Here is a 25813-nt window from a genome sequence, read left to right as displayed (position 1 = left end):
CCTTGTTATTTTTATTCACCTTTCAAAAAGCAGGTAAGATAACATATGTAGGGTTTAAAAGATTTGTTATCTGTAATGCAAAACAGGCGAGTATGCCAAATTTGATATTTTAGCTTTGGTACCGTATTGTAAAAAAAGACCTCCAGGTTAAATATGTACCAGGTCAGCCTCTACTCACAGTCCAATTTCCATACACACAAATATATATCATTGCAAAGTATCTGAGTCTAGTTTAATATCCAAGTAATGTGAAGAAATATTTTACAATTTAACAGTACCATGTTATAATCTTAAAGTCAGTTATATTTTCTTCCCTAAAATCACAGGCGTAAGACTAAATCATATTGAACTAGAAACTGAAAAAGTCTAGTGATATGCCACAAATTGCAGACACACACTAAAATAAACACAAAGTACAGCTGGACGCCTGCTGAAAAAAGGCAAGAGACCCTTTATCTCAGAAAGAGCTTTTTTCCAGCAGGAAAATGGAATTTCAATCCCTGCATTAACAACCTAGTAATATTTGACTTGCAAATGACTACTGCATGTATCAGTTGCTTGACAATCTAGATATAAGAGACCGGAGCCATGGCTTGAAAGGACATTTGGCATGTATGATAAACCTATCACAGCTGTTACTATCATTCACTTTGCAGATTATTGTAAACAAACTACAGCTACCCGAAAACATGCCATTCAAGGTGTAGCTGAAATTAGTTAACCTTTCATTTAATTGCATTCTTCACAGGCATGACGTATAATAATCAATTGTGAAAATCATAAATATTGTATTTGGCTTTGCTTATATTTATAAAGAATTTTTTACCATAACATATTCGAAATATTTAAATAAATGTTACCTCTTCTGAACAAAGCGTTACTATGAGTTGCTTTAGGACATCTCTTATAGGTTGATTTTCAGCTTTTAGTTTTTCAAGTGTAGATTCCAAATCAGATGATGTAAGCTGCATAGTTTACAGAAATGAAAAGAAAAAAGAAATTAACTACAAAAAGAGAATGTACCCATTATCACTCTTCCCTTTAAACTGATCTTTCTTAAATGTCATAAATGCTATCATGGATATTAATCTGGTGATCTTTGGATGGACTCTAGGGGTTTATGAAACTCGTGAGAATCTGCAAATTTCTAAGATATGTTGATTTTTCTGAGATGGGGAATAGCTTTTACCAGCTTCTTAGAGGTATACTGATGGCAAAATGTTACGAACCACTGATTTTATAAAGACACAAAGTAGAATTCTCATTAAATTTAGTTATTATAGCATGTAGAATCTACATAAAAATCTACTTACTTTTCGAGAGTCTGTCTTCTCTCTTTCAACCAACATATTAACATCCTAAAATTGGGATTTAAATTAGAATTAGGAAAAACATGGAAAAATATATTAGCAAAAGTCAAAAGCAAATTTTGAAAGTCTTGCCTCATTTTACTGCTATTTTTCTATCCTTCCAAAATTTTCCAGAAACTCTGTTCATACTTTATTAACCACTGTAATAAATGTTTTAAATGCATTCTTCAATATACAAACAGTATTTACCAACAATCAACGAAAAAGCTTTGTTTTAATTGCTGTTTATTTAAATAAACTTTTTTTGGCCTACGCATCACAGTTAAGTAAAATTTTAACATGCTTTCATATATAAATCAAGCATTTTAAAAAGTTGATTACTATTTCTCACACACCTTAATCAACTCAGGAACGTGGTAGCTATCCAGTAGATTACGAATGCCTCTGTAGATATTTTCAGGAATTTTTACATTCTGCAAAGGGAAGGGAGGAAAATAAAAACCTGAGTTTTAGACAACTGAAATTTGTCTAACAGAAATTATCTCAGACATAATTTAAGTCTCCAACTCGTGTATGTCATTGAGAAGTGGTCTGGTTGTACTTAAAAGCAGCAATTTCACATCTAATAGATACATGTCAGGCAGGACAGGCATTATATAGCAAAAAATGAAACGGTACCATCTCCTTCAGCTGATGGAAGTATTGTCTCAAATGCTCCTCCTTGGCCTGTACCTCTGAGTCACTCATGCTGTCAATCAAGTTATAAAGAAAATAGCCAACAGCTTCTGTGGGAAAAAAAAAAAACAAGAGAAAGCATTCCACTAAAATTACTGAGACTGTCATGTTATCAAGATTAATTTATAAGAAATCATTTTGGTGTGAGATGTCACCCTGATGAGAGGCTCTGAAATGGCAACAATGATCACTGAGGCATAGAGATTATGTGGTTTGGGAGCACATATCTAACTGGTGAGTGAAAGGAATATTAATTATTTTCAGACCGAGTGACAGCTTTTCAGTACTGAATCTTACTTCAATCTATTTTTTTCCACCACTCTGTGACAGAAGTGGTCCTGCCCAAGGCCTTACCCCTCTCCTGTCCAAATCACAGTAGTGAGAATAAATAAATGCCTTGCACACATTTCTACACTAATTTTTTTTTGTGGGCAATACTTAGCAAAACATGCAAAATTAGAAAGCATTATTAAACGTTGAGTATAGAAAGTTAAATAATTTTAATAAGCAGATACAGTAATCCTGTGGAGAGCTGCCTATTAACCAATGAAAAACCAAGATTAACAAAAATGTTTTGTAACAACAGTAATTTTCCTATGCATTCAAGCATAAAATGTATAGGGCCATGTGTTAATACCTAGGATAAAAAATTTGAACTTTCAAGAAGGGTACCTTCCTCAGAAAATCATATATTCTAAGCCTCATTATATGAAAGTCATTTTTGTCAAATAGTGTAATAAATTATATTTAAGTGGGGGAAAAATCTATTAAGACCTCTTTACTACTTTATATGTTTAAAATTAACTATACCTGCAAAACATTAAAATCACATAAACACTAAGGATTACTGATTTTTAAACCTACTTCCATAGGTGCTATAAGAAGCATTTCCTCAATATCTGAAAAAGAAAAAGCCTTCCAATCCTGTGTTTAAAAAAATAATTATGATAAAACTAAACACTTCATAGACCTTAAAATGTTGTGGTTTTCAATATAAGGATTTATAACCAAATGTTTTCAAATTTCACTTTCAAAAAGAAAATGTTTACTGCTGTAATCCTTCTAGCCCATCATTACACAGAAGAATGGATTTGTGGATAAGTTACAATCATCGAAATTGAAACGCTACCCGTTGGTCCTGGAGGCTCCTGGCAATAACGTCCATCCTTGTATAACAGTTCTGTTATCTGGTAAGACAGAAAATTCGTGCATTGCAGCAAGAGAAGCAAACAAGAACAAATACAATCTGAAATTGAATTCTTGAAATAATAAAGGCTCTCCCCAGTAAGGTATTATTCTTTATCACAGTAATTCAACACCACCCCCACCTGCCAAGGAGATTGTTTCGTTTTTATATAATAGGCTTGTCTTTGAAAAACAAAAACAGAACAAACCCATGAAGGAAAACTGCAATATTTTATGAAATGTCACTAAGAAAACCTCTAAACTGGTTTGTTGATATATTGTTTTAAATGAATTGTTATAAATAGGAAATAGTTTATAGGAATTATCAATATTATTTCTCATACTGCTTTTGGTCATGTTGAAATTGGACCAGTTTCTCCCTTTTAAATTAAGTATTACAGAAATAATTAAGTAAAATATCCTGGACCACTAAATAACTTTTTTTTTCCTTCAGTTTTTCATTAATCTTTTTCCAGTCATTTTAATGGCATCAAAACAAAAGTGGTCAAAAGTTCTAATATTTTGTTCTTATGGATTCTTATCAATTGAATACACAACACTTATTCTTCAACATTAACTCTGCCGCAAAATTTTAATTTAAAAGTCTAAATATGTGTTTCATGATGAAAACGATTACAAAATCTGTAGTGTTGATTTGTAACTTCTGAACACAGTGTTTGACTGTATACAGAGGGTGCCAAAAAAATGTACACACGTTTTAAGAAAGGAAAAAAACTGTACTAAAATTGTAATAATCAATACATACTGATAACAAAAGATGAATACAAGTCATGTGTATATATATTTTTGGCACTCCCGGTATATCCTTGGGCAGAAAATAAGAATAGAAACATAGTAGTTGTTTTCCAAAGCGATCTGATTTAGGAATTATGAACTACCTTATGTGTAGCCTACAACAGAATTTACTTGCTCTTAAAATAGCACTTGGTACATATTATAAGTGTTAACAACTCAAACTACAGTTACTTTTACTACTATTTATTTGCTAATACAGAAAATCAGGCAAACTTAACTATATCCCACTTCACTCCACCATGAAAATCATGCTGCGGTTAATAGTGATTCAAAGGATAATTAGGGTAGAAACTGTTCAAAAACAAAGCAGAACAACCCTCACCTACAAACTGCTTTTTAGCCAACAAAGACGTGTGGAAGACAGAAAATAAATTCTATCAGAAATTATAGCCGTACATTAAATATAAGGCAGCCAAATTTAATACCAAATTTTTAACAAAGACACATTTAATGAATATACCAATGAAAAATCTTCTAGTTGAAAAAGTACTTCCAAATATAACTATCTCAACCATATATTGTGACTGACTACAGTTTGAGTGGCAGTGTAATACTAAAAAAAACACTGAATGAAATTTAGATCTTTAAAAATATTTAAAATGAGAATTCTAATCAATAATGTGATTTTATTAAGCTACAAACATTTCTTGTAATTCAACATAAGGATAATCGTACTTCCTGCTTAAAAGCAGTTAACTTCTTTGAAATAATAGTTTAAAATTAGTCTGTATAGCATTCATATATAGATACACTTACACAAACATATATACATGTATATATTTTTTAAATCATGTTTAATAGTTGTCTTTTGGAAAAGTTAAAAACCTATGAAGAATTTAGGACTAGATCAAGGATTGATTCAGTAATAAATTTCATGCACCAGGAAGGCAGTTTTAAAACTACCAATTTCAAGATTCTAAATTCATTAACTTATAATACATCATAAATGTGTACAGCTATTATAACTTTTGCTTTTAATAGCTTTTTATACATCACCTTATGATTTTGCAATATAAGGAGTACTTACCTTGCTCCAAAGATTTATATCCACACACCTGCAGAGGGCAGCAAAAGATTAAAAATAAACCCAGAGGTTTAAAAAACATTTTAAGTTAAAACATACTAGCAATTATATGCAATGCATCCAGTTCAAAATCTTAAAATAAATGTTTCCAAAATCAAGTTGAATTTTCAGGAGAAGGTAATTTAGAAAGGTTGATTCTCACCTACTTTGAACCCTCAAAATAAAGGTTAGTTTCGGCAAGAATCATTAAGAATCATCCCTAAATCTTGGGGTCCAAGTTTGACGATGGAACAGAATATTTGCATGGTCTCAAAGTGTCTGCATACAGACTGCTTATTACTTGTAGTGGTCAAAACACTAACCATATAATGGAGATACTGAAAAACATCTTCACCTGGTGATTAAAATTAAGATCACTAATGAGCTGCTGATAAGACATTCTGAGATTTCAGATCTATTAGTAACTCCCCAAGGACACAATATCATTCCAGTGGAATTCCAGCCAGGATGTATAACCTGAAGCTAATCGTAGAGAACCATCATGAGGAACATTCTGTAAAATATCTGGCCTATATTCTCCAAAAATGGTAATGTCATAAAAGAAAGACAAAGGCTGAAGAACTATTCCAGATTAGAGAAAATTAAAGAGAAAAGACAACTAATATTCATCGCTGAACTGGATTCTGTATAGGAATGGGGGAAATATGGAAAAAGAAAATAATTGATAAAATAGGAACGTAAACTGTATCAGACAAAAATATTCCATCAATATTAAATTTCCTGAATTTGCCAACTGTGCTGTGGTTGTGTAACACAATATCCTTGTTCTGTGGAATTACATACTGATATATTTAAGGGAAAGGGTCATTATTCAACTGAAACCTAAATAGCTCTGAAAAAATAAATTTTATGTATCTATATATGTGTACGTGTATACACAGGCTGACAGACAGATGGAGGGAATGAATGATGATAATGTGGCAAAAGGCTAAAAGTTAGTAAATGGAGATACAAGAGTTCTCTGTACTATTCTTGTAACTTTGTGTAAACCTGAAATTTTGTCAAAGAAAGCAAAACAGAACAGCTCACCCAAATTTTGCCTATTTAAATGAAAATCTCTTTACAAAACAGGATAACCAATGAACACTAGTCACTAAGTCTTACACTACTTATAAGCTTTGTAAACTTAATGTCTATAAGCTTTGTATGTTTAATTCAAACATACATATATATGTATGTATATCGGTATAGTGATATACCGATAAGTGAGTCTTATCGGTATAGTGAGTTATTTTTACTTTAAAAACATAAAAACTACTGGTAGACACAACAACTTAGATGGATTTCAGGGGCATTAATGCTGAGTGAAAAAAGGCCTATATTAAAACATGATGCACTTTGAGTCCATTTACATTACCTTTGTAAAATAACAAAATTATATTATAGAAATTGAGAACAAATTAGTGGTTCCCATGGGTTAGGGATGGTGGAGGGAGACTAGTATGACCACAGTGGCGTAGTGTCAGGGGGATATTTGTAGTGATGGAATAGTTCTGTATCTTTATTGTGGTGATGGTTACACAAATCTACACGTGATAGGGTCAGAACTACACACATACATTGTACCGAAGTCCAATTACTGGTTTTGACAATGTACTATATTAGGTAAGATGCAATCACTGGGGGAAAATGGATAGAGAGTAGGTAGACTTTCTGTGCCCTATATATGCAAGTTACTGTGATTCTGTAACTATTTCAAAATAAAAATACGAAGTTTCATGCCCCTCTCTGTAATCCTCTTCCTTATGATGAAATCAACCCTCCCACTGAAGCATATTAAGAAAAAGTTTTGAAAAAGAAGACAGAATCTTATTGATAGGTGGGGAAAAAAATGTTTATGAAGTCCTGTGTTTAGCATAGTGTTTGATTTAGGAAAATATTTCTTTGAGAAATCCGTTAACAGAAGATATGGTAAACTGACCTAAAAATCATATCTCTAGGCTGTAGCAGAAAACAATTTCTCAACTATTACAAGAGAGTTTTCATCTCTGCTATCCACTGATTACAAAGAAGCCCCCTCTGACTACTTGACATTTCCATAAGCAAAAAAAAAAAAAAAAAAAGGATTCTCTCATTTTATTTTTTACAAAGAAACAGTAAGTGAAAGAAGAGAACTCAAGACATGAGGGCAAAATGGGCAGTGATGAATAAGACACAGTAAAAATTTATACTGATAAAAAAAATTAGGCATCTTTTTTGGTTAGGCAGGAACAGCTTTAATTCCAAGGACTCTTAACCTGTAAATGACTATTACACCTAAGGAGTTGGACGGGAGAGGGAGTCAGAGCGGGTTGTTGGGTAATTAGTTTACAAGGAAGTGAGAGGCCAATGCCCCAAAGCGTACAACATTAAGTGGCAAGACTTGCAGTGATTTGTCACCTTTTCCAGATCATGTACTCTTTTGGGAATCTGGTGAATTTTTCTTCTCAAGTACTGTTAATTTTGTCAAGTGTGATAATACTACAGTGGTTATATTGTTTTCTTTAAAACAAATTCTGATGTGTACATTAAAGTAGTTACAGCCAGGATAACAAGAGATCTGTAATTTAAACAGTTCAGGGGAAAAAAGGAGAGTGGATGGGAAAGAAACAGATGAAACAAGATTGCCAAAAATCTTAACTCGAAGCTAGGTGATGAGGACTTTTAATTTTGTGAATGTGTGAAACCTCTCTAATAAAAAATAAACACCATCTCTGGTATAAATTTTGCATCTCTATTCCAACTCTTAACATTAATAAGCTGGGTTTCCTTTTAAAGAAAAGCTATGTTAGACATATCTTTGATCAAAATATTAACAACACAGAATAAAAAATACTGCTAAGATATTAAGTTGCCTTCAGACCTCACCTGAAGAACCTTAGAAAGGCATGGAGATAAACTTGATAAACTTTCAAAATAGTATACATATTTAAAACAAGTGATAACTAAAAGCACTATCCTGAATGTGAAGCTTCATGATAAATAACACAGGTTTAAAAAAAAAAAAAAAAAAACAGCCACGCAGAACCTTTTCCAAGGTAAGCTTTTGTAAAGAATAGTTAACACTTTTTCACTGCATGTTCACTCCCTAATCCACTGCAATCTGGCTTCTGGCCCCAAACCTCCACTGTATTCTGGCTAAAATTACCACTAATCTCGACTCAAAATTCACCTAACACTTTTGGTCTCCTTTGACTATGTTTTTAGATTTGTGTTGCTGCTGATCATTATCGGCCAGACTCCAGTGATGCTACTCAGTCTCTTTCAGAAATTCTTTCTCTATCAACTGCTCCTTAAAAGCAATCCTCTGTACTAGGTTCCAAGTGCATTATTATTATTATTATTATTAAGACCATCGTACATGTAGGTATTTAAATTCCTTCTTTCACAGAAGAGGAAACGGACTCAGAAAGGCTAAGCATCTTCATCTAAAGTTCCACAGGCACCTCAAAAGACCCCCCAAAAATGTTGCTCATCTATTCATGTCGTCCTTACCTGATAGATGTCACCCATCTGCTCTTACCCTTGTCTCCCCACTTCAAATGTCCACTGTCAAGTTATCTTCATTATGTAAACTTGCAATGGCTCAAAAACTATGGCTCATGGTCCAAACCTAATAACTTAGAATGAGATGATTCAAGAAGAACCCCAGGCTACCATTTTGGCTTTATTTCTTGCCATTGTTTCATGCTTTCCTGAGCTGCCATTTATAGCCTACCCTGAGGTCCCCAAACGCAGTTCTCTCAGGCTCATGCCTTTGCCTGGAATGCCTTCCCTTCCTGTAGACACTGCTGAGCGCAGCACCTTCTCTGCACGTGTAGCCCTGACCCATCCCGCCCCTAACCTTGGCTGAAAGAGAGTACCTTCGCCTCTATACATTCCTACTTATCAAGAGTAGCTTGCAGTTGCTTTCTTACTTTCTGGTCTCCAACTATGAACAACCAGAGGGCACAAAGTTTCCTATCCATCCTTGATTTTACTTATTATCTTGCAATCCTGGCCCCTGGCACACACTAAGAGCTAGTATTTTCTGGGCACTCACAACTCATAGTTCATAAGGCACTTCCCCTCGCCCTGTAAAACCCACAAATGAGAACCTCACTGTCTGACTGAAAAGAGAATTTTAATGTCTGGCATCTAATTTAGCAACTTTCAATAGCACTAGCATCAGAAACTTGATTGTCTTTCAACACATGAAAAGCAGCACCACTTCAACGGTTCAGACTCCCACTGGCCAAGTTCAGGCTGTTGCCACATGGTCAGAACACCCCTCCTTAGATCACAGAACTCTTTTTCTGTGGACTACAAAGACTTACATGCCTCCACGGAAATTCTGAAACATTTCTCTTTTTGATATGTTATATTGCCAGCCAAGTTTTGAACTAGCTTGAGTGACAGGTTGCCTCTTAGAAGTGACTCAGTATTTCTGGTGGTAGAGTTTTCGGTAATATATAAAATGTTACTGCCCTCCTTCCCATTTGAACTCTGTTCAGCCAGTGCTATTGTTAAGAGGAAAGAAAGCCTTACTCGTAACTAGACATCTTCTTGCCCTAGATTTGGTCTAAGAACTTACTAACTTTATCAGTCAGCTCTAAATGCCCTTTAAAATATACTCTTAAAAATAGCCTTATTTTTTGAAAAAGTTTAAAAGCAAAAATTCCCTAATAAACTTGAACAATCTCACCCTAACTAAGCAGTACTGAATTTATATTTCTATGGCTGACTTTCTCTATATGTTAACGGACAATTTAACTTATAATTTGGAAAAATCTAGGAAGGCATCACACTTGATTGGTAACCTCATTTCTTCAGCTTATCAACTTACAGAAATACTAATTTGCCACTCTAAAAAGATGACGAAAATAGTGTTGGTTTTTCAAAAATATTGTAGGATAGCAAAAAAAGCAATTAATCTGGGCTAAAAGAGGTTACAGAAGACATGCTAAGAACCACTGCCTCACAGACCCTGGACCTAGCACTAAGAGGCAGATTATACTAGAGGTTGATAAGTATTCCAAAAATTGCATTCCAATATTTAAATGCATATCTAAGTTTCCCTTAGGATTAAAGTGACTATGATATCACATTTAATGTTCCACACCTTCTTACATTTCTGATAACTGTGAATAATTATTTTTGGTAAGGAGTAACTTTAAGTCAATCTCTTGTGCGCTCATCTTTATAGGGGTTGCAGGTAGTTAATTTGGACTCTGTTGGGAACGCCAATCAGTATTCAGTTTTCTCCTACCCACTCAGCCAATTCTAAAGACGCTACAGGACACTAGGACCCTGAGAAGCACATGACAGGTGACCGCTTCAATAGTCATAGTGAATGTACTGACAAAGGGATTTTAAAATATATACATCTGACTCAGCATCGAATGAAAGAATAGGAGGCTACGTTAATGCCAAGATAATGGATTGTAATGATATTGATTATGTTTTCATTTTATGCTTTTAATTTTGGGGGTGGGAGGGAAAGAAACAAATCACCTCTAGTCACAAATACTTCAAATTATGCACATATTTTTATGAATAATAACAAATTATCACAACCTAAAACTTTCCTATATCTACAGTAAGAAAAATTCATCAACATAATCTAGTGTTACCACCTACAGATTTAAAATACTTTTATGGCAGGGCCTAGTTAACACTGATTTTTACAGGGCAAAGTACCAGAGGCGAGACCTTGACAAAGAGAGAGCTCTGGGTCTCCAGAGAGTTGTCCTCAGTCTTCAGCCGACTACTGAAAAGCATCTGTGAGTCAGCAAAACAATATGAAGCCGAGGAAACTATCTGAGACCTTTTCAAAGTCTCTGAAAAAGATAATTCCCAGAATTCATAGGGACTGTAACAGTTCATATTCCCAATAATCTCTAGGTATATAGGGGTTAGCAGGCAGAGTATTCAAAAGGAGACGTCTCAACAGTGGGGCTAAACTAATTTAGTGGGAATAATTCTAGACTAAAGGCTGCTCCAGGTACTGCCCAACAAAGTATAAAAGCAAGCATAAAACTGTTCCAAGTAACTTAACTCAAGACTATCTCAGAACAAAGCTCAAAAATATTTAAACCAACAAAAATAAAATTAACATCATCAGCATAAAATCCACGTCTGGCATCCAATCACAAATTACAAAGCAGAAATGTATGACACATAGTGAGGAAAAATTAATGACACAAATGACAGAATTAGTAGACAAGGACATCAAAACATCTATCATTAATATTCCCATGTAGTCAAGAAGGAAGAAAAAGCATGAGCCTGTTAAGGAGACATGGAAGATTATTTAAAAAAAAAACAAACTGAACTTCTAGAAATGAAAACATGCCTGAAATTAAAATACATTCTAAATGTATCTCTGCCTCAGCCAAGCTTCTGCACTATTAGTCTACTTCCTCCAGAATAAAGGACAAGTTTCTCTGTTATTTAAAATATTTCACAATCTGACCCCAACCAACATCTCCAATCTCAATAATAAATACTTCTGAAATCACTGGAATGCCTAAAAATAGAGGCAGAAAATAAGGCCTGAATAATTAGTTCAGCAGCACTGATCATGTACCAGATATTAATCTACATGTTGAAGATAGTGCAATAAACCAAACTAACATGGAGCCATGTTCTAATATTCAAAACAGTTGCCACAAATCTTTGTCACAAAATAATAGCAAATAGATATGCATGCCCTTATTTAGAACCGTTTATTTTTCTAAATTACTGTGACTTTGGTTACCTAATTTCTCAGCCCACAATAGATCAAAAACAGCAAATTATTTAAGTGTGTGTAGGTTACTCAAGGTAAACATACTGAAAGCTGTCAAGAGTGACAGCAAAAAAAATCTGACAGCAACAATTATGACACAAAATTAAAAAGCAGACACAGAGAAAACATAGCAACCAGATACATTTATTAGTGGGACAAGCAGCTCTGCATACTTTAATTAAGCTACTAAAAGCTCAATGAATGACTTGGGTATATAGCAGAAGATACAATTTGTTTTCTCCCACCACATTGGATCTACTTTATAGTCCAAGTACTTTGTTTAAAGAAGTCTAGGATTTAGGAAGTATAACACATTCAAACTGACTAAAAACATGAAAAACTTTTTCCAATCTTTTTTCAAAAATAACTATATGAAAATGTTACTATATTTAACTTTGTAATTCATTACGGTTCTTTATTTAAAAAAAAATTGGCTCTACCAGCATGTTTGTCCACTTGATTACATATTCTGTATTTTTCAAACTTTAAAGACATAGACCCTGGTTTCTTGTTCTTTTTAACTTCGCACAAAACTGAAAAAAGAATTGCACTGGCTAAAGAAAGGGGAGCAACACAGAATCCCACCTACTTTATCTAACTCTTCTTCCCTGCACTGGAGATTTTTGAGACATCTACAGAAAACGCTAGTCCTCCAACCAATGAACAGACTAAAAATTACTGGGGTTAATATCAGAAGGCATTAACATTAAAAATACAGAAAGAATGACAAAATTAAGAAACTCATCCTTTTGAAAACACCACTGTTAACGATTTATTCCACAAGGATTACCAATGGCTGCTAAAAACACTGAATGAAAGGTGCTAGGAAATAGGACACAGTGTCTCAAAGTATTACTGCATAGACTTTTTAGTAATTATAAAGGTGGGGCGAGGTCCCTTTGCAAGGGAGAGAGATATGGGGAACACCACTATAACCAAGTGATCAAACTAAGTTGAGGCACCGATAGTGGACACTTGACATAATATCTCTTGATGCGATAAGAAATACTTATCACCTATGAAGTATTCTTGTCAAAAATGTTCCATCTGAGTCTGATCATGAGAAAAATGTCAAATAAAAATGTGGGAGGGACATTCTACAGAGAAAGTAGCCTGGACTCTTCAAAGTCAGTATCACAAAGACAAAAAAAAAAAGTAAAGGAATTGTTTTGAATTAAAAGAATATAGAGACATCAAATGTAATATATGAACTTAACTGAATCCTCAATCAAAAAGTAAAACAACTATAAAAGGAAGTTCTAGAACTGGAACAATCTAATATGAACTATGTATATTAGATGATATTATACTGTTAAATTTTTAGGAATGATATTGGTATTGTGATTATATAGATAACCTTCTTTTTGAGAGATATAGCTGAAGGATCCAGTATTGTGATGTCTACAACTTGAAGTGGTTCAGCAAAAAAGTGTATATATGTATGTGTGTGTACATTTATGTATTAGAAAAACAGTGTCTGAGAGAAAAGCAGATAAATATTGCAAAATATTAACAAATGGCAAATCTACATAAAGGGAATGCGGATGTTTTCTTTATTATTCTTTCAACTTTTCTTTACATTTGAATATTTTTAAAATAACAAAAGTGGGAGGGAAAGGTCATTAACACTCCCTGAGCTCACAGAGGTAGGAAGTAGTATTTATAACGAATAAAAGTCACCTGGTACTTAAATAGTCAAAGTATAAATTAAACATACATGCAAATTTATTTATAACTCCAACTCGCTATTTTCACACAGTGCTTTCTTCTTTGATACAAGACCGTTACCAAATCTGTGTATTTCTTGGAAAAGATATAAAAGGCTGCCTGAACTCAATGCAACTAGTACTTAGTAGGAAGAATAAAACAGATAAGATTATTTCAGGTAACTAGTACATTGGAAGATTTGGGAGAGTATCTGTCTTTTCCTCATACAGTAGGTGAAAAAGACAGGGGGGGGGGGTGGCCCGGTGGCTCAGGCGGTTGGAGCGCAGGCTCTCAACCACAAGGTTGCCAGTTCGACTCCTGCAAGGGATGGTGGGCTGCACCCCCCCGCAACTAGCAACCGGCAACTGGACCTGGAGCTGAGCTGCGCCCTCCACAACTAAGACTGAAAGGACGACAACTTGACTTGGAAAAAAGTCCTGGAAGTACACACTGTTCCCCAATAAAGTCCTGTTCCCCTTCCCCAATAAAATCTTTAAAAAAAAAAAAAAAAAAGGACACGAGAAATCAGCCCACATTAAGGTAAAGAACATTATATAAGGTGATCACCTTACCTCCTAAAGCCTAGAATCAGGCTGCCTCTCAAAGAACCAAATGAGAAAGACAATGTATTTGATTCCACTGCAAAAGAAAATGATCATCATTAAATCTCAAACCAAAAACAAAAAAAATGATCAACTTATTTGGAAACACGTTTATTCTGGTATCTTTTAATTTTCATTTTGGAAATTTTATTTTTACACTGGAAATGTTTTCATATCAAATTAATTACATAATGTAGTCATATATATTTGCAACATAAGCTATCCTTCTAAAACATTTTCACAAATATATACAACCAATGAATCAATAATTTTTTTTTCATATAAATGGCAGTAACGAATCTACCAGCATACTCAGAGTCAGCCTGGTACACATACCAAGGCTGTAGATTAAAGGACAATGTGGCACTATGAAGGGAGAGACTAACTACTCTAAAGTACCTCTGTCCTTTAAAGACAGTAGATGAGGGGAAACTTTTTTTTCTGAGAGTGGTGTTGGCTTCTGTTCAACCATTCACACTTCCTCATTCTATTTTCCACTATGATCAATGACGTAACATTCATGCAAGGGTGACTATCTAAAGTCCTAATAAAAATAGGTCTTTACCTCTGCTATGTAATTAATTTTATCGATCTTTAACTCTTCTGAGCATTTGTTTGCTCTCCTCCTCATTTTGGCACTTAACAGTCTACAACCTTGTAAGTTTCAGTGGGGACATTGTAAGCCTGATTTGCCTTAGTATTAGGCCTTCCATTTAAGGCCTGATTCTTCACATACCCTGGCCATAACTAACAAGGGATGGAATCACAGTAGGCATCTCCTGAATATAATTTTCCCTGTCATTGTATTAAAACGGTGCCATATTATCAGTAATTGATATAATCTTTTCAGTATACATGTAATGTGGCTAGTGAATAATCTAAGATGGATGGAATCAGAGAAGAATTCATAGTGAAAGCAAATTCTGAAGACAGAATACAGTTTAAGTGAAGATTAAGATACCTGGTTAAATTAAAAAAAAAAAAATAATAACTCTCATGGGAAAAGTCACAGAAGATTGTAACATTATTTGCTCACCTCCCCAAAACGTGCATAAAAATTTAACAGATACACATAAAGAGAATTGTTTTAGATCACCTGTTATATTCCTTGAACAGGGAGTGTTTGTCAGTGGTTTTATATAGCATTTGAAAATTTAAAAATCATTTAAAAAATGACCTGCGTTTTAGTCACTCAAGGAATTAAAGTAGACACAACATGCCTCTCGATGCCTTTAATTTTGCTTGATCAAATTAATTTTCCATGCCTACAAACACAAGTGGGGAAATGTTTCCTATCATCGCACAAACTCCATCAAGATAAGCCATTTATTTACTCTTCTCCCCTTCCTGCCATTCCTTGTGATGTGATAACCAAATGCATACCTATGACCTGCCTAACAGTGAATCCCAGCAATTATAGAACGAACTGCTCCAAAGGCCTATAAATCAAAGGGGGAGGGGAAGTACTGACAGGAGTGAGCTGAAATACTCTAGTCTTAAAAGTTTCTGGAATTTTTTTTCAAATTTAATGAACAACTCTTGAAAACTTATTTTTACACTATTCAAATTAGTATTTTACAGAATACTGTCAAGTTTTTATTCATTAAAAAGGTGACCAGAAACATCTCAGCAAGCTGAAGACTACTGGCAAAACACATCTAGTTTCCTTAGCAACAAACAAGTCTGAAAAATCAGGAGGCTGACAATGAAGTGGAACGGATGGTATGATAAAGAGAAATGGCAGCTCTGATGTATGTATGCACCTTATGTGCCCAGATTTCTTTGCTAATGCTTCTGTTTTCATCCTGTCAGTATGAAAAATTTATATAGTACACAGAGTGGAAGACAAAATCAATACACTCAGAAGCAACCAGCGTTAATACCCAACTTTCAACTCAAAGAACTATTCAACCACTAGTCACCATTTTTCATACTGAACACTTTGCCTTTACCTTAACATTATGATGAACTATTTTAAAATAACATATACACACGTAACATATATCAATAACTTTTTTTTACAAAGCTTCTACCTATATAGTTTAAATATACATTTAATCAGAGCTTAACTCTGAACATTTAAGAGAGTCAGAAATTGAAGTTTTTACGTTTTGTTTTAAAATAATATTTTTTTCACAAGATCTGAAAAACTCTCAAGTAGTAACATCATGGATATGTTCAAAAATGAAGACTTTTAAGTCATGTCTTATTCACTAAAATGTAGTGTGGTGAAAAGAATAAGGGTCAAGTTACAGGATCTTGGTGCTGACTTGATCACTAACTTTGGGCAAATCATTTAACTTCTCTAAATGCCTTTCTTCATCTATCAATGGAGGAAATTTTATTAACATGTGATGAACATTGTAAAGCACCCTAGCATTTCTAAGTGTTTATTTGTTGGTTTTTGTTAACGAGAACTGGAAGATGGCTACATGTAACTTATGGCTACAATAGGTGTTAGTTTAGAAAACACTTTCAGAAACAGTATCTCGTGGTAGGTAGGTAGATAGGTATTATAATACTATTCCCATTTCATGAAATTGAAACAAAGTAAAAAGACTTGTTGCAGGTGTCATAATCAGAGGCTTAATTGTGAACAAAACCCAAGTCTTCCCGGATCCCAAGTCTAACCTACCACCATGTTATCTCCAAGGTCCTTTTAACTTTAAAATTATATCCAAACGATCCACAAATTCAACTCATAAACATCTTATCAGTCTGACTTAAACAAAACATATAAAAATTCCTTTGCTTTCAAGGAAGTTACCTTGAACTCCACGGAGGTCAGCAATGAGGGCATGAACTACCCTGTATGCTTTCAATAGTAACTGAAATCAACAACTATCAAGTTTACTGCTAATGTTGCATACTTACAAAATGATAAAACATAGTCTAAGTTCCCATTTAGTGCTTCACATCTCAATTCAGCTAGAGAAAATATGTTACTTTCAGGTAGACATCCATTTTCCTAGGGATAAAGCACATTTCAATGATAATATACCTCAGCTAAAAACATTCTGATGTACCATTCAAATTTCCTTTTTTGCCATGTCTTTAGATCACCATATTCTCTGATAATCTCTCATTTTTAAAAATTATTTTCCAGAACAATACATAAACTGAATCATTGGACTTTAGCAAAAGCTACGAGATAAAGTTCCAACATTCCAAATCAAATGCTTATCTTCAAATTCAGATAATCTGTCACCCTTAGAATGCCTTCCTTCTAGGAAGAACTTACTACTGAAGACAATGAAAAATACTCTAATTTAAAACAAAATAAAAATTCAATGCATTAATCTAAAATATTTTGGGGCATACAGTGAGGTAAAAATCATATTTATCTCCAAATGGTTAATCACTTGTCCCAACATCATTTAATAATTTAAGTACATGAGCCCAAAATTAGCTCAAATATATTTAATGAGTCACTGTATAGTAGCACAATATTAAAAACCACCCAATCAATAATAAACAATGAAAACAAATAAATTATGGTATATCTATACAATAAAACAGTATGCAAGCATAAAAAATAACGGGTAGAGTTACATACTGCAATGGAAAGTTGCCAAGTGAAAAAAGGATTTAGGGAAATAAGAATATGTGGGAAATATATATTTCTAACAGTAAAATATATACAGTACAGGCTCAAAATACTCAGCTAAGTACTCAGGGAAGAGAAGTAAAGACACTCAAGATAAACTCTACCTTTCAGAGGGTTATAGTTATGTAATTATTTCAAAGAAAGAAAAGAACACTCTAATAGTAGAAAAATCAAGGCATTATGTGAATAACCACCTAGGAAACAGATCTTTTGAACTAAATATTTCTTAAAAGTATTTGAGGCTCTGCTATGTTGGACAGCACTTCATTTTCAAAATAGAAAGTGCAACGCTTACTGATCAATGCACTAAGGCGATTTCTTCATATATTCCTTCATAAAGGCCTTCCCTATTCTCATGGGAATACGAAGCATTGGGAGGAAAATAATGTTTTGGAGTCAAACAAAAGATGATTTTAAAAAAACAACATATAGTAAATATACTATGATTGTATTTTAAAAATTCAGATAGAAGTGCAAAGTAATATTCAAAAATAAAAAATTACAATTGCCTTGTAGAGTGGGATTAGGAGCAAATATTGTTTTATTTAATTGTTTTCTGATATTGGGACATTGTCTTTCAATATACAAGAAAAATGCTGCTTTATTTTTTTAAGTTGTTTTTTTTTTTAACTACTACAGATGGTACACTAACGAGTATTTTTACAAAGCTTTAGCAATTATATACAGACATGACCATTCTTAGTGCTGAGCTTAATAACTTCCCTTTTTTCTTTTGGTTACCACAAAACATTTGGAAGGAAAGATATTCTCTTCAATTATGAAATTAAAACCGTACTTTTACTCACCTGCAAAACAGCACGAGCTGACTTTACACTATCAAAGGATGGAAACACATAATTTATGAATGTCTCTTGATCAGGATTCACTCCCATCTCATGCATTCCTTTGAGGACTTCAACTATACCTGTAAGATAAAATTCACAAGCACAGAGATAAGAACTCAGAATAAATTAACAAAAGATCAGAAAGTCTAGTTCATTTTCTAAATCAGAATGAAGGAAAGGTACTCAGCATTTTGTGTAAAAGAAAGCAGAATAGCAAAAGAATTAAGAAATAAATGAAATTCTGTAATATGGAAATTATGATAATAAAGGTCCCTACTTAACTCTCAGGGCAGTCATTAAAATTAAAGGAAAAAAGTGTGTGAAATTCTAAAAAATATTAAATAAATGTTAATAGTAACAATAATGATTTAACTTTTTTACCTGTCTTAAAATACTATTAACAATTTTTCAATTTTCCTTAGATGATGTGTAGAATAAATGTAGTATAAGCTAACTATATGTTTGAAAACAGGCCAACAAATTGATAATTCTTATTCTGGTACAAAATACTTCATCCAATTATCTATGCCTCAAATACTTTTTAATCTCTTAATTCTTCATTTTTCCAATAATGTTTATCAGGGAAAGGGGTGCATTCTGCTTATTTAGATAATCTGTGTTACTAGTATTTTTAACTTAATATTCTAACTGAAATTAAAGCAGGTTTAAGAAAACATGGGTTCACACCGTTACTCAGATAAGCTCAGACACTCCCTCAGGCATTCTGAGGGAGAATAACTTGTCAGATGGGAAGAGTGAAATACTTATTAATAAGGAGAAAAAAGGTGATGATCTGACATAACTACATACACATCCTCCTAAAAAATACGATCCATATTTCTTTTTTAAAAAGATTAAAATAATCATATGTTAACTTAAACAGGGATCCCAAATCTGTGAACTTAGAAAATCTAAACTAAGTCTAATATTTCAAATGCAGTCATGAGAAAGTTTATGAATTGAGAGAAAAGATTTTTAAGAATTAAAATAGTTCAAACTTTGGGAAAGGAAATACATATAGTTTACCTGAGCAACTTTCACCAACTATGGTCGTTTACTTTACGTATTTTAGACTCTAACCAGAGCACTCACTTCATTAGCAGGCAATTTCTTACTTTTTGAAAAGTACCTTCTATTCAAACACTTTACTGAACTGGAATTTATGCTTTCACATTGGCCCTTATATATTTTATCTCTTTCTATATTCTTACTTTTTCAGGTTTTCTAAATATACCAAGAGATGTAGATCCTCAGTCATTGCAGGTTATTTCCTCTCATTCAAGCCAACTTGCTAAAATTCTGAGGGGTAACTTTTCCATTTATGCCACAGAGAAAAATACTAGTAAGATGAGCCATGAGGAATTCACGGTAAGAGTCTTTCTTAGGTGTTTGTGATGGCTAAATTTATAGCCATGAAAATTCTAGAATTCAATAAAAATTGCTGTCCACTTTTGGTTCAGTTTGATCTGACCCCTAAATACCTTTGTTTGATATCCTAATGGGTTTTATTTATTCCATAGGAGACACTCTACATCTTCCATCACTGCAGCCAGTATTTCCTTCTGTTATTTCTACCAGTTTACACATGACTGTCTCTAGACAAAGAACAAGTTCACTGCACTAATAAGAATGTTACTTTCTTATTTTATACTAAAGAAACTATAGAGAATACGTTCAGCTATTTCCATGTTACATGAGGAAGACCGTAGACTATATTAGTTTACTATTATTTTGGACCTCCTGCAAAGGAGAAACTTCTTTTTTTTTTTTAACTGGTCTGTCTGTCTGTCTGTCTGTCTGTCTGTCTGTCTGTCTATCTATCTATCTATCTATCTATCTATTGGGGAAGGGGAACAGGACTTTATTGGGGAACAGTGTGTACTTCCAGGACATTTTTCCAAATCAAGTTGTTGTCCTTTCAATCTTAGTTGTGGAGGGTGCCGTTCAGCTTCAAGTTGTTGTCCTTTCAGTCTTAGTTGCAGGGGGCGCAGCCCACCATCCCTTGTGGGACTCCAGGAATTGAACTGGCAACCTTGTGGTTGAGAGCCCACTGACCCATGTGGGAATCGAACTGGCAGCCTTCGGAGTTAGGAGCATGGAGCTCTAACCGCCTAAGCCACCAGTCCGGCCCAGGAGAAACTAGTTTTTAAAAACTGTAAAACAGTTGACAGTATCTAGTGCTCTCAAGTTACCTTTCTCAGCTTTTATTTTTTTCCAGATAAAACCTTCATGGATTCTAGGAGCGGGGTTGGGGGGAGGGTTAGGTGAAAAAGGTAAAAGGGATTAAGAAGTACAAATTGCCAGTTATAAGAAAGGTCACGGGGATAAAGTACAGCATAGGGAATGTAGTCCATAATATTGTAATAACTATGTATGGAGTCAGATAGGTGCTAGACTTATCAGAGTGATCACTTCATAAGTTATATAAATGTCTAATCACTATGTTATACACCTGAAACTAATATAATATTGCATGTCAACTGTAATTGAAAAATAATTTTTTAAAAAGACTATTGGTTTAAAAACCTGATAATACTTTAAAAAATGTTCTTAATGTAAAATTCGGTACCTAATTTTTAACCAATAGCTAAGAATTTTCACAAAATAAATTCAGTGTAACACAGACGTTTAGTATGGAGGTGTTATGGTATTTAAAACAAGTATTTAAAATAGGAGAACAGAAATCCTCAGTTCTAATCCCAGCATTTCTGGCAGCTACATGTGGAACCTAAGGTCAGTTACTGAATTTCTTTGTGGCTCTCAGTTCCTTCATCAATATAACGTGAGCTTTCAACAAGGCACCTCTGAAATCTAAATTCTAAGATTCTAAGAAAAGATGGATTCCAGATAAAGCCCATTTTTCTCCAGCTTGAGCTACAACTATAGAGAGAAATTATCTGAATTCTTTTATGTGTATTTAATAATAAAAATGTGGTAACCAATTCACGTCTAGATACAGAGCTAAGGTTGAGGAAAGCAAATTTACCTGATAAAAAAACAAACATTTCAAGAGGTACCAAAAGTATTTTCCTATCTGTGTAAAAGGTGGACAAACTAATATGCCCAAAGATTTTCATAGAATGTTGTAAACTTTTTATGGTTCAAAAATACTGGGTTAAAGGTTACTTCTTGGAGTTTTCACAACTGGAGGATATGCAAAGAGTTAATCAACTAGCATATTGTTTTCCAGAGATTTTTCTAAAATGGATTTAGAGACTTTTATAGCCAGAAACAATTAGGGAATATTTGTTTCACTATTTCCTTTAAACCAGAAGACAGCTATATATTTAAAATAAAATTGCAATATGAAAGTCTGCTAAAAGCACTTTTTTTGTTGTTTGTGCATTTTGTTTGTCACCCAGTGTCATACTAACAACTCTGCATCTCATTCTAAAGCACATTATACTGAGATAAAATGAAAAAGAGCATTTTTTTGTTTCCCCAAGGGGGACGTACTTCTGTTAAAAGCATCTTTTTATGATACTCCCCTTTCTGAATTACCAATAATGCAAACCAAAGAATTAGATCCTGTACTCTAAAATTTAATATTTGTTCAATTCTTATTCATATCCTATAGACATCCCATGTGTACAAGGGAAAAGTCTGCTAAATGCTTAAACGTACTTAAGAACCTGAAAGATTGAACGTTTCTGTCCTTCAATCAGCAGGCTGTCAGGTCATGAGCACTCATTTTGCAATAGAAGTTGTCTTTCCTTTCCTATTATTGTAACTCAGCTCAGTTAAGGAAAAAAAGACTGGTCCACAAAGAAAATGGTCTGATGATATATAACTTTATCATTAATGAAGCTAGACAAACTAAATTCAAACACTATATGTAAAATCAAGAACTAAAGAGTTTTAGAAAAACTTAAAAATAATGACCTGTTTAAAACTACACTCACAAGTTTGAATATAGATCAGAGATGAATTAAGAAATGAAATGTAATTAAGATGAAAGAAATCCATTCCATTTGTTTTTTAGAATCTTTACATAATATTTTACTATGATTTAAATCAATTCTATTTTCTCAGAAGATCTAATACTCAGGAATAAGTATGCTTGCCCCCAAAATTCAATTAGATGTGTATACAAACTATTACGATGGATCTTTGAACCATTACCAATCTGTAGAAGGCAAAACCTAACCTTGAACATTTTTCTCCTTCTGATGTCCAACTAGCAATGGCCAGAAATAATGAGTTCTGACGGGAAAACCTTCTTCCTTCAGAGCCTTCATTAGAGCTTTTGCTGAATCTGAAAGAGATACCATGAAATATTACAAAGCTACCTGAGAAAAAGTTATTTATGTTGGTTTTAATTATGAGAATCTAGTACCGGTTTTATTGGCTAGTAAAGCACACTGGAGTGTGAACTGTAAAGGAGATGTGTGCATCTGGGCTTCCTTTAACTTCTTACAGTAGTCTACCAGCTTCTCTGCAGGCTAGGAAGAAAAAGGCACACATCAGCTGGATCTACAAATATCTCAACCATTTGATATTCTGCAAACGTTCTAATACTTTTGGGATGAAAAATTTGAATGCTTCACCCTCTTTCTACCCAATAGTCTTAAAACACAAAAACAAAGTTTTCATAATATTTATAATTGGTCTAATCTCATAGTAGGATCTTGTATTTTTTAAAAAATCCTATTTCACTGCCTATTACACTGTCTAAATGTAAAAATGGAAAGAATACCGTATTCATAGTCACACAGTGTCGTAAAAAGAAACTGCCAAAGTCACTCTGACCATCTTCCCTTGATACAGGACAGGCTAATAGAACTTGGAATGCTGTATCTTCCAATTTTTCAGTGACTAAAAGCAAAATAAGGTTCATTGCATCTGGGAAGAAAAAAAAGACATCTTTTTGTTACTGAAATTAATGACATTTTTATACTGTAACCAGTACGAAAGACAAACTTATGAACTACAAACACCAAAAGGAGCTATCTGCCTAAATAATAATGAAACACTTCCAAATGAAAACATTCCCAAGTATTCATTAACTCAAGTCTCTTAGAGTCCTATGTCCATCCACATCCCTCATTGTTATAGAATGCCCTTTTTATCATGTTAATAATAATAATTCAGATTTTTAGAAAAATCATGAAAGTAAAAATTTTATAACTACCTGGAATATATCTTCTTTCATATGTAATTTTTTCCAAAATTTCTGAGACGTATTGAGGATACCCAGCTTTACTGAAGCTAAAGATAAGTTGCAATAAATCACGGTCCATAAGGTAAAGATCAGACTTCTCCACCTTCTCCAGAGTCTATAAAAAGTTCCAGAAATTAGAACAAGTTATTTTTAAATTAAAGCTAAATAAATCCAAATACCAAGATTTAAAATACCAGGAACATATATCATTTAAAGATTTGGGACTTCTTTTATAAAACAGAAACATTCTATTTCAACAATAACTGTTACATTAACAAGATACCAAACTATAAAAATTCTCTACAAGAGGTATCTTTGAAAACAGATATAAACTATACTTTTCTGCTTCATGTAAAAACGTAACGTAAGTTTACACAAATAATTTTAAAGTGTATTTATTTACATGATATAATCATACCTGCTTAACATGGTCAATGTCACCCTTCTCAGCATATGCATTCAATAAGGCTAGGTACGTGTCTGGACCAGGCTCAATACCGGCCTCTCTCATTACTGTGAGAATATTCTCCGCGTTCTCCATATCTCTGTAAGTTAATGCAAAGAAAATAAAACAAGTTATCATAATACTTCCAACTGTAATATTATCATTCAATCTAAAATACATTACCTATGTTTATTAAAACTGAAAATCCTTTAGTACCATTTAGAAACATGGTAACGTCAGAAAACAACAAATACATATTAAACTGGTTACAGGTTTCTGAAATAAAGATCATAAACATCTCCAATTTTTACAGGTAACTTTTCCAAAAGAGAAACCAAATTGTGTAATAATTACACAGACATTAAATACTGTGTACTTTCACTAAATATGACTCAAATTTACCTTTTTAGGGGAAAATACGTTTAGTAAATTAGTCTTCAAAACTAAAAATATTTTCCAGGGCACCAGCAAATCACTTAATAAACTTGACAAAGTCAGTTACTTTGGATCAGGCCCAATGTTTGTAACAAAAATTTCAAATAAAAGTTTTTATGAAACAGATCAATTTTAAGACTAGGATATTTTAGAAGTATGCATCTTCTATCTCACACACTCAAGATTGTTTTTGAGGAAGTACATAAACATGGTTTAAGAATTTTCTACAATAATTCTATAATTTAAACCTCACTTGAGAACAAAACCTTAGGGTGAACATTACCCAGCTCTTGCATGCCCTGTAACAAGAGCACTGAATACTGCCTCTGTGACTGGAAGATCCTTAGTTTTCATAAATCCAAGAATCTTGCTGCAATGAAAGAGAAATGAAAATAATCCTTGGAAATGTACATCAAAAAACCGTTTTACAACATATACTCACAAAACTCCATTCCCTGAAATTATAGCAATTGTCTTGAAGTACTCTTGTTAAAAATAGCAATTTTAAAATCTGATTGTTTCTTCTATACTATTAATTAACCTTTAAAAAGCATTAAGTTTAGTAAGGTTAATTTAGTTAAAAATGAGATTGTACATTTCAATTTATCCTTTATTCCTTAAACTCTCTAACCAAAAGCAGTAATAAATTTTATGCAAGCAGAGAAATGCCACAGCTGACTTTATATAAACCAGCACGATATTGTTTTATAAATGAATACAGTTTAAATAGCTAAGAACGTTTCCTTTAGGAAATATCAATTTAAAAAAAGTAAAGCCAGCTTTATACCTCAACAATTTTAAACCACTGCTCCAGTAAATCAAATTTTTAATTAAAATAGTAATTTTTACTTATTGTTCCCCTCTTACACAATTTTATATTTTATCTAAGTCACATTACCAAATTTGCTAGATTAAAATGCTTCTGAAGTAATTTCCCTTACCAAGAAGAAACTTGAAAAAAAAACCAGTAAGTATATTACAAGACTTATAAATGTGTTTGCTTAAACATAAATTTATAGAGCTCCGTACCTGGCACCTTCAATGTCTCCCACATTACAATAAGCCGCAATCAACCTTTGGTATGTCACCTGTCAATGAAATAAGCCAGTTATTATTTTTTTAATGGTCTTTTT

The 25813-nt window shown here is 33.3% G+C and overlaps 1 protein-coding gene across 1 annotated transcript in view; it reads right to left on the bottom strand.

Moving 5' to 3' along the window:
* The window catches only part of LRPPRC (leucine rich pentatricopeptide repeat containing), a 95534-nt gene that overhangs the window by 53380 nt on the left and 16341 nt on the right, over positions 1–25813 (bottom strand). The window contains exons 5-20 of the mRNA XM_019748633.3: positions 25710–25768; positions 24964–25050; positions 24219–24345; positions 23771–23915; positions 23336–23481; positions 22976–23081; positions 22787–22894; positions 18601–18719; positions 17062–17155; positions 14158–14224; positions 5074–5101; positions 3175–3232; positions 1989–2095; positions 1706–1783; positions 1314–1358; positions 861–965 (exon numbers count right to left, since the gene is read on the bottom strand). Coding sequence (XP_019604192.3) covers positions 861–965; positions 1314–1358; positions 1706–1783; positions 1989–2095; positions 3175–3232; positions 5074–5101; positions 14158–14224; positions 17062–17155; positions 18601–18719; positions 22787–22894; positions 22976–23081; positions 23336–23481; positions 23771–23915; positions 24219–24345; positions 24964–25050; positions 25710–25768 — 1479 coding nt within the window. The remainder of the gene's footprint in view (positions 1–860; positions 966–1313; positions 1359–1705; positions 1784–1988; positions 2096–3174; positions 3233–5073; positions 5102–14157; positions 14225–17061; positions 17156–18600; positions 18720–22786; positions 22895–22975; positions 23082–23335; positions 23482–23770; positions 23916–24218; positions 24346–24963; positions 25051–25709; positions 25769–25813) is intronic.

Source organism: Rhinolophus sinicus, chromosome 2, assembly GCF_057876585.1.
Source record: "Rhinolophus sinicus isolate RSI-liver-muscle chromosome 2, RSI-T2T, whole genome shotgun sequence".
Classification (NCBI taxonomy): Eukaryota; Metazoa; Chordata; class Mammalia; order Chiroptera; family Rhinolophidae; genus Rhinolophus; species Rhinolophus sinicus.
The sequence above is the reverse complement of the archived record's forward strand: the minus strand, read 5'-3'. Positions and strand labels throughout refer to the sequence as shown.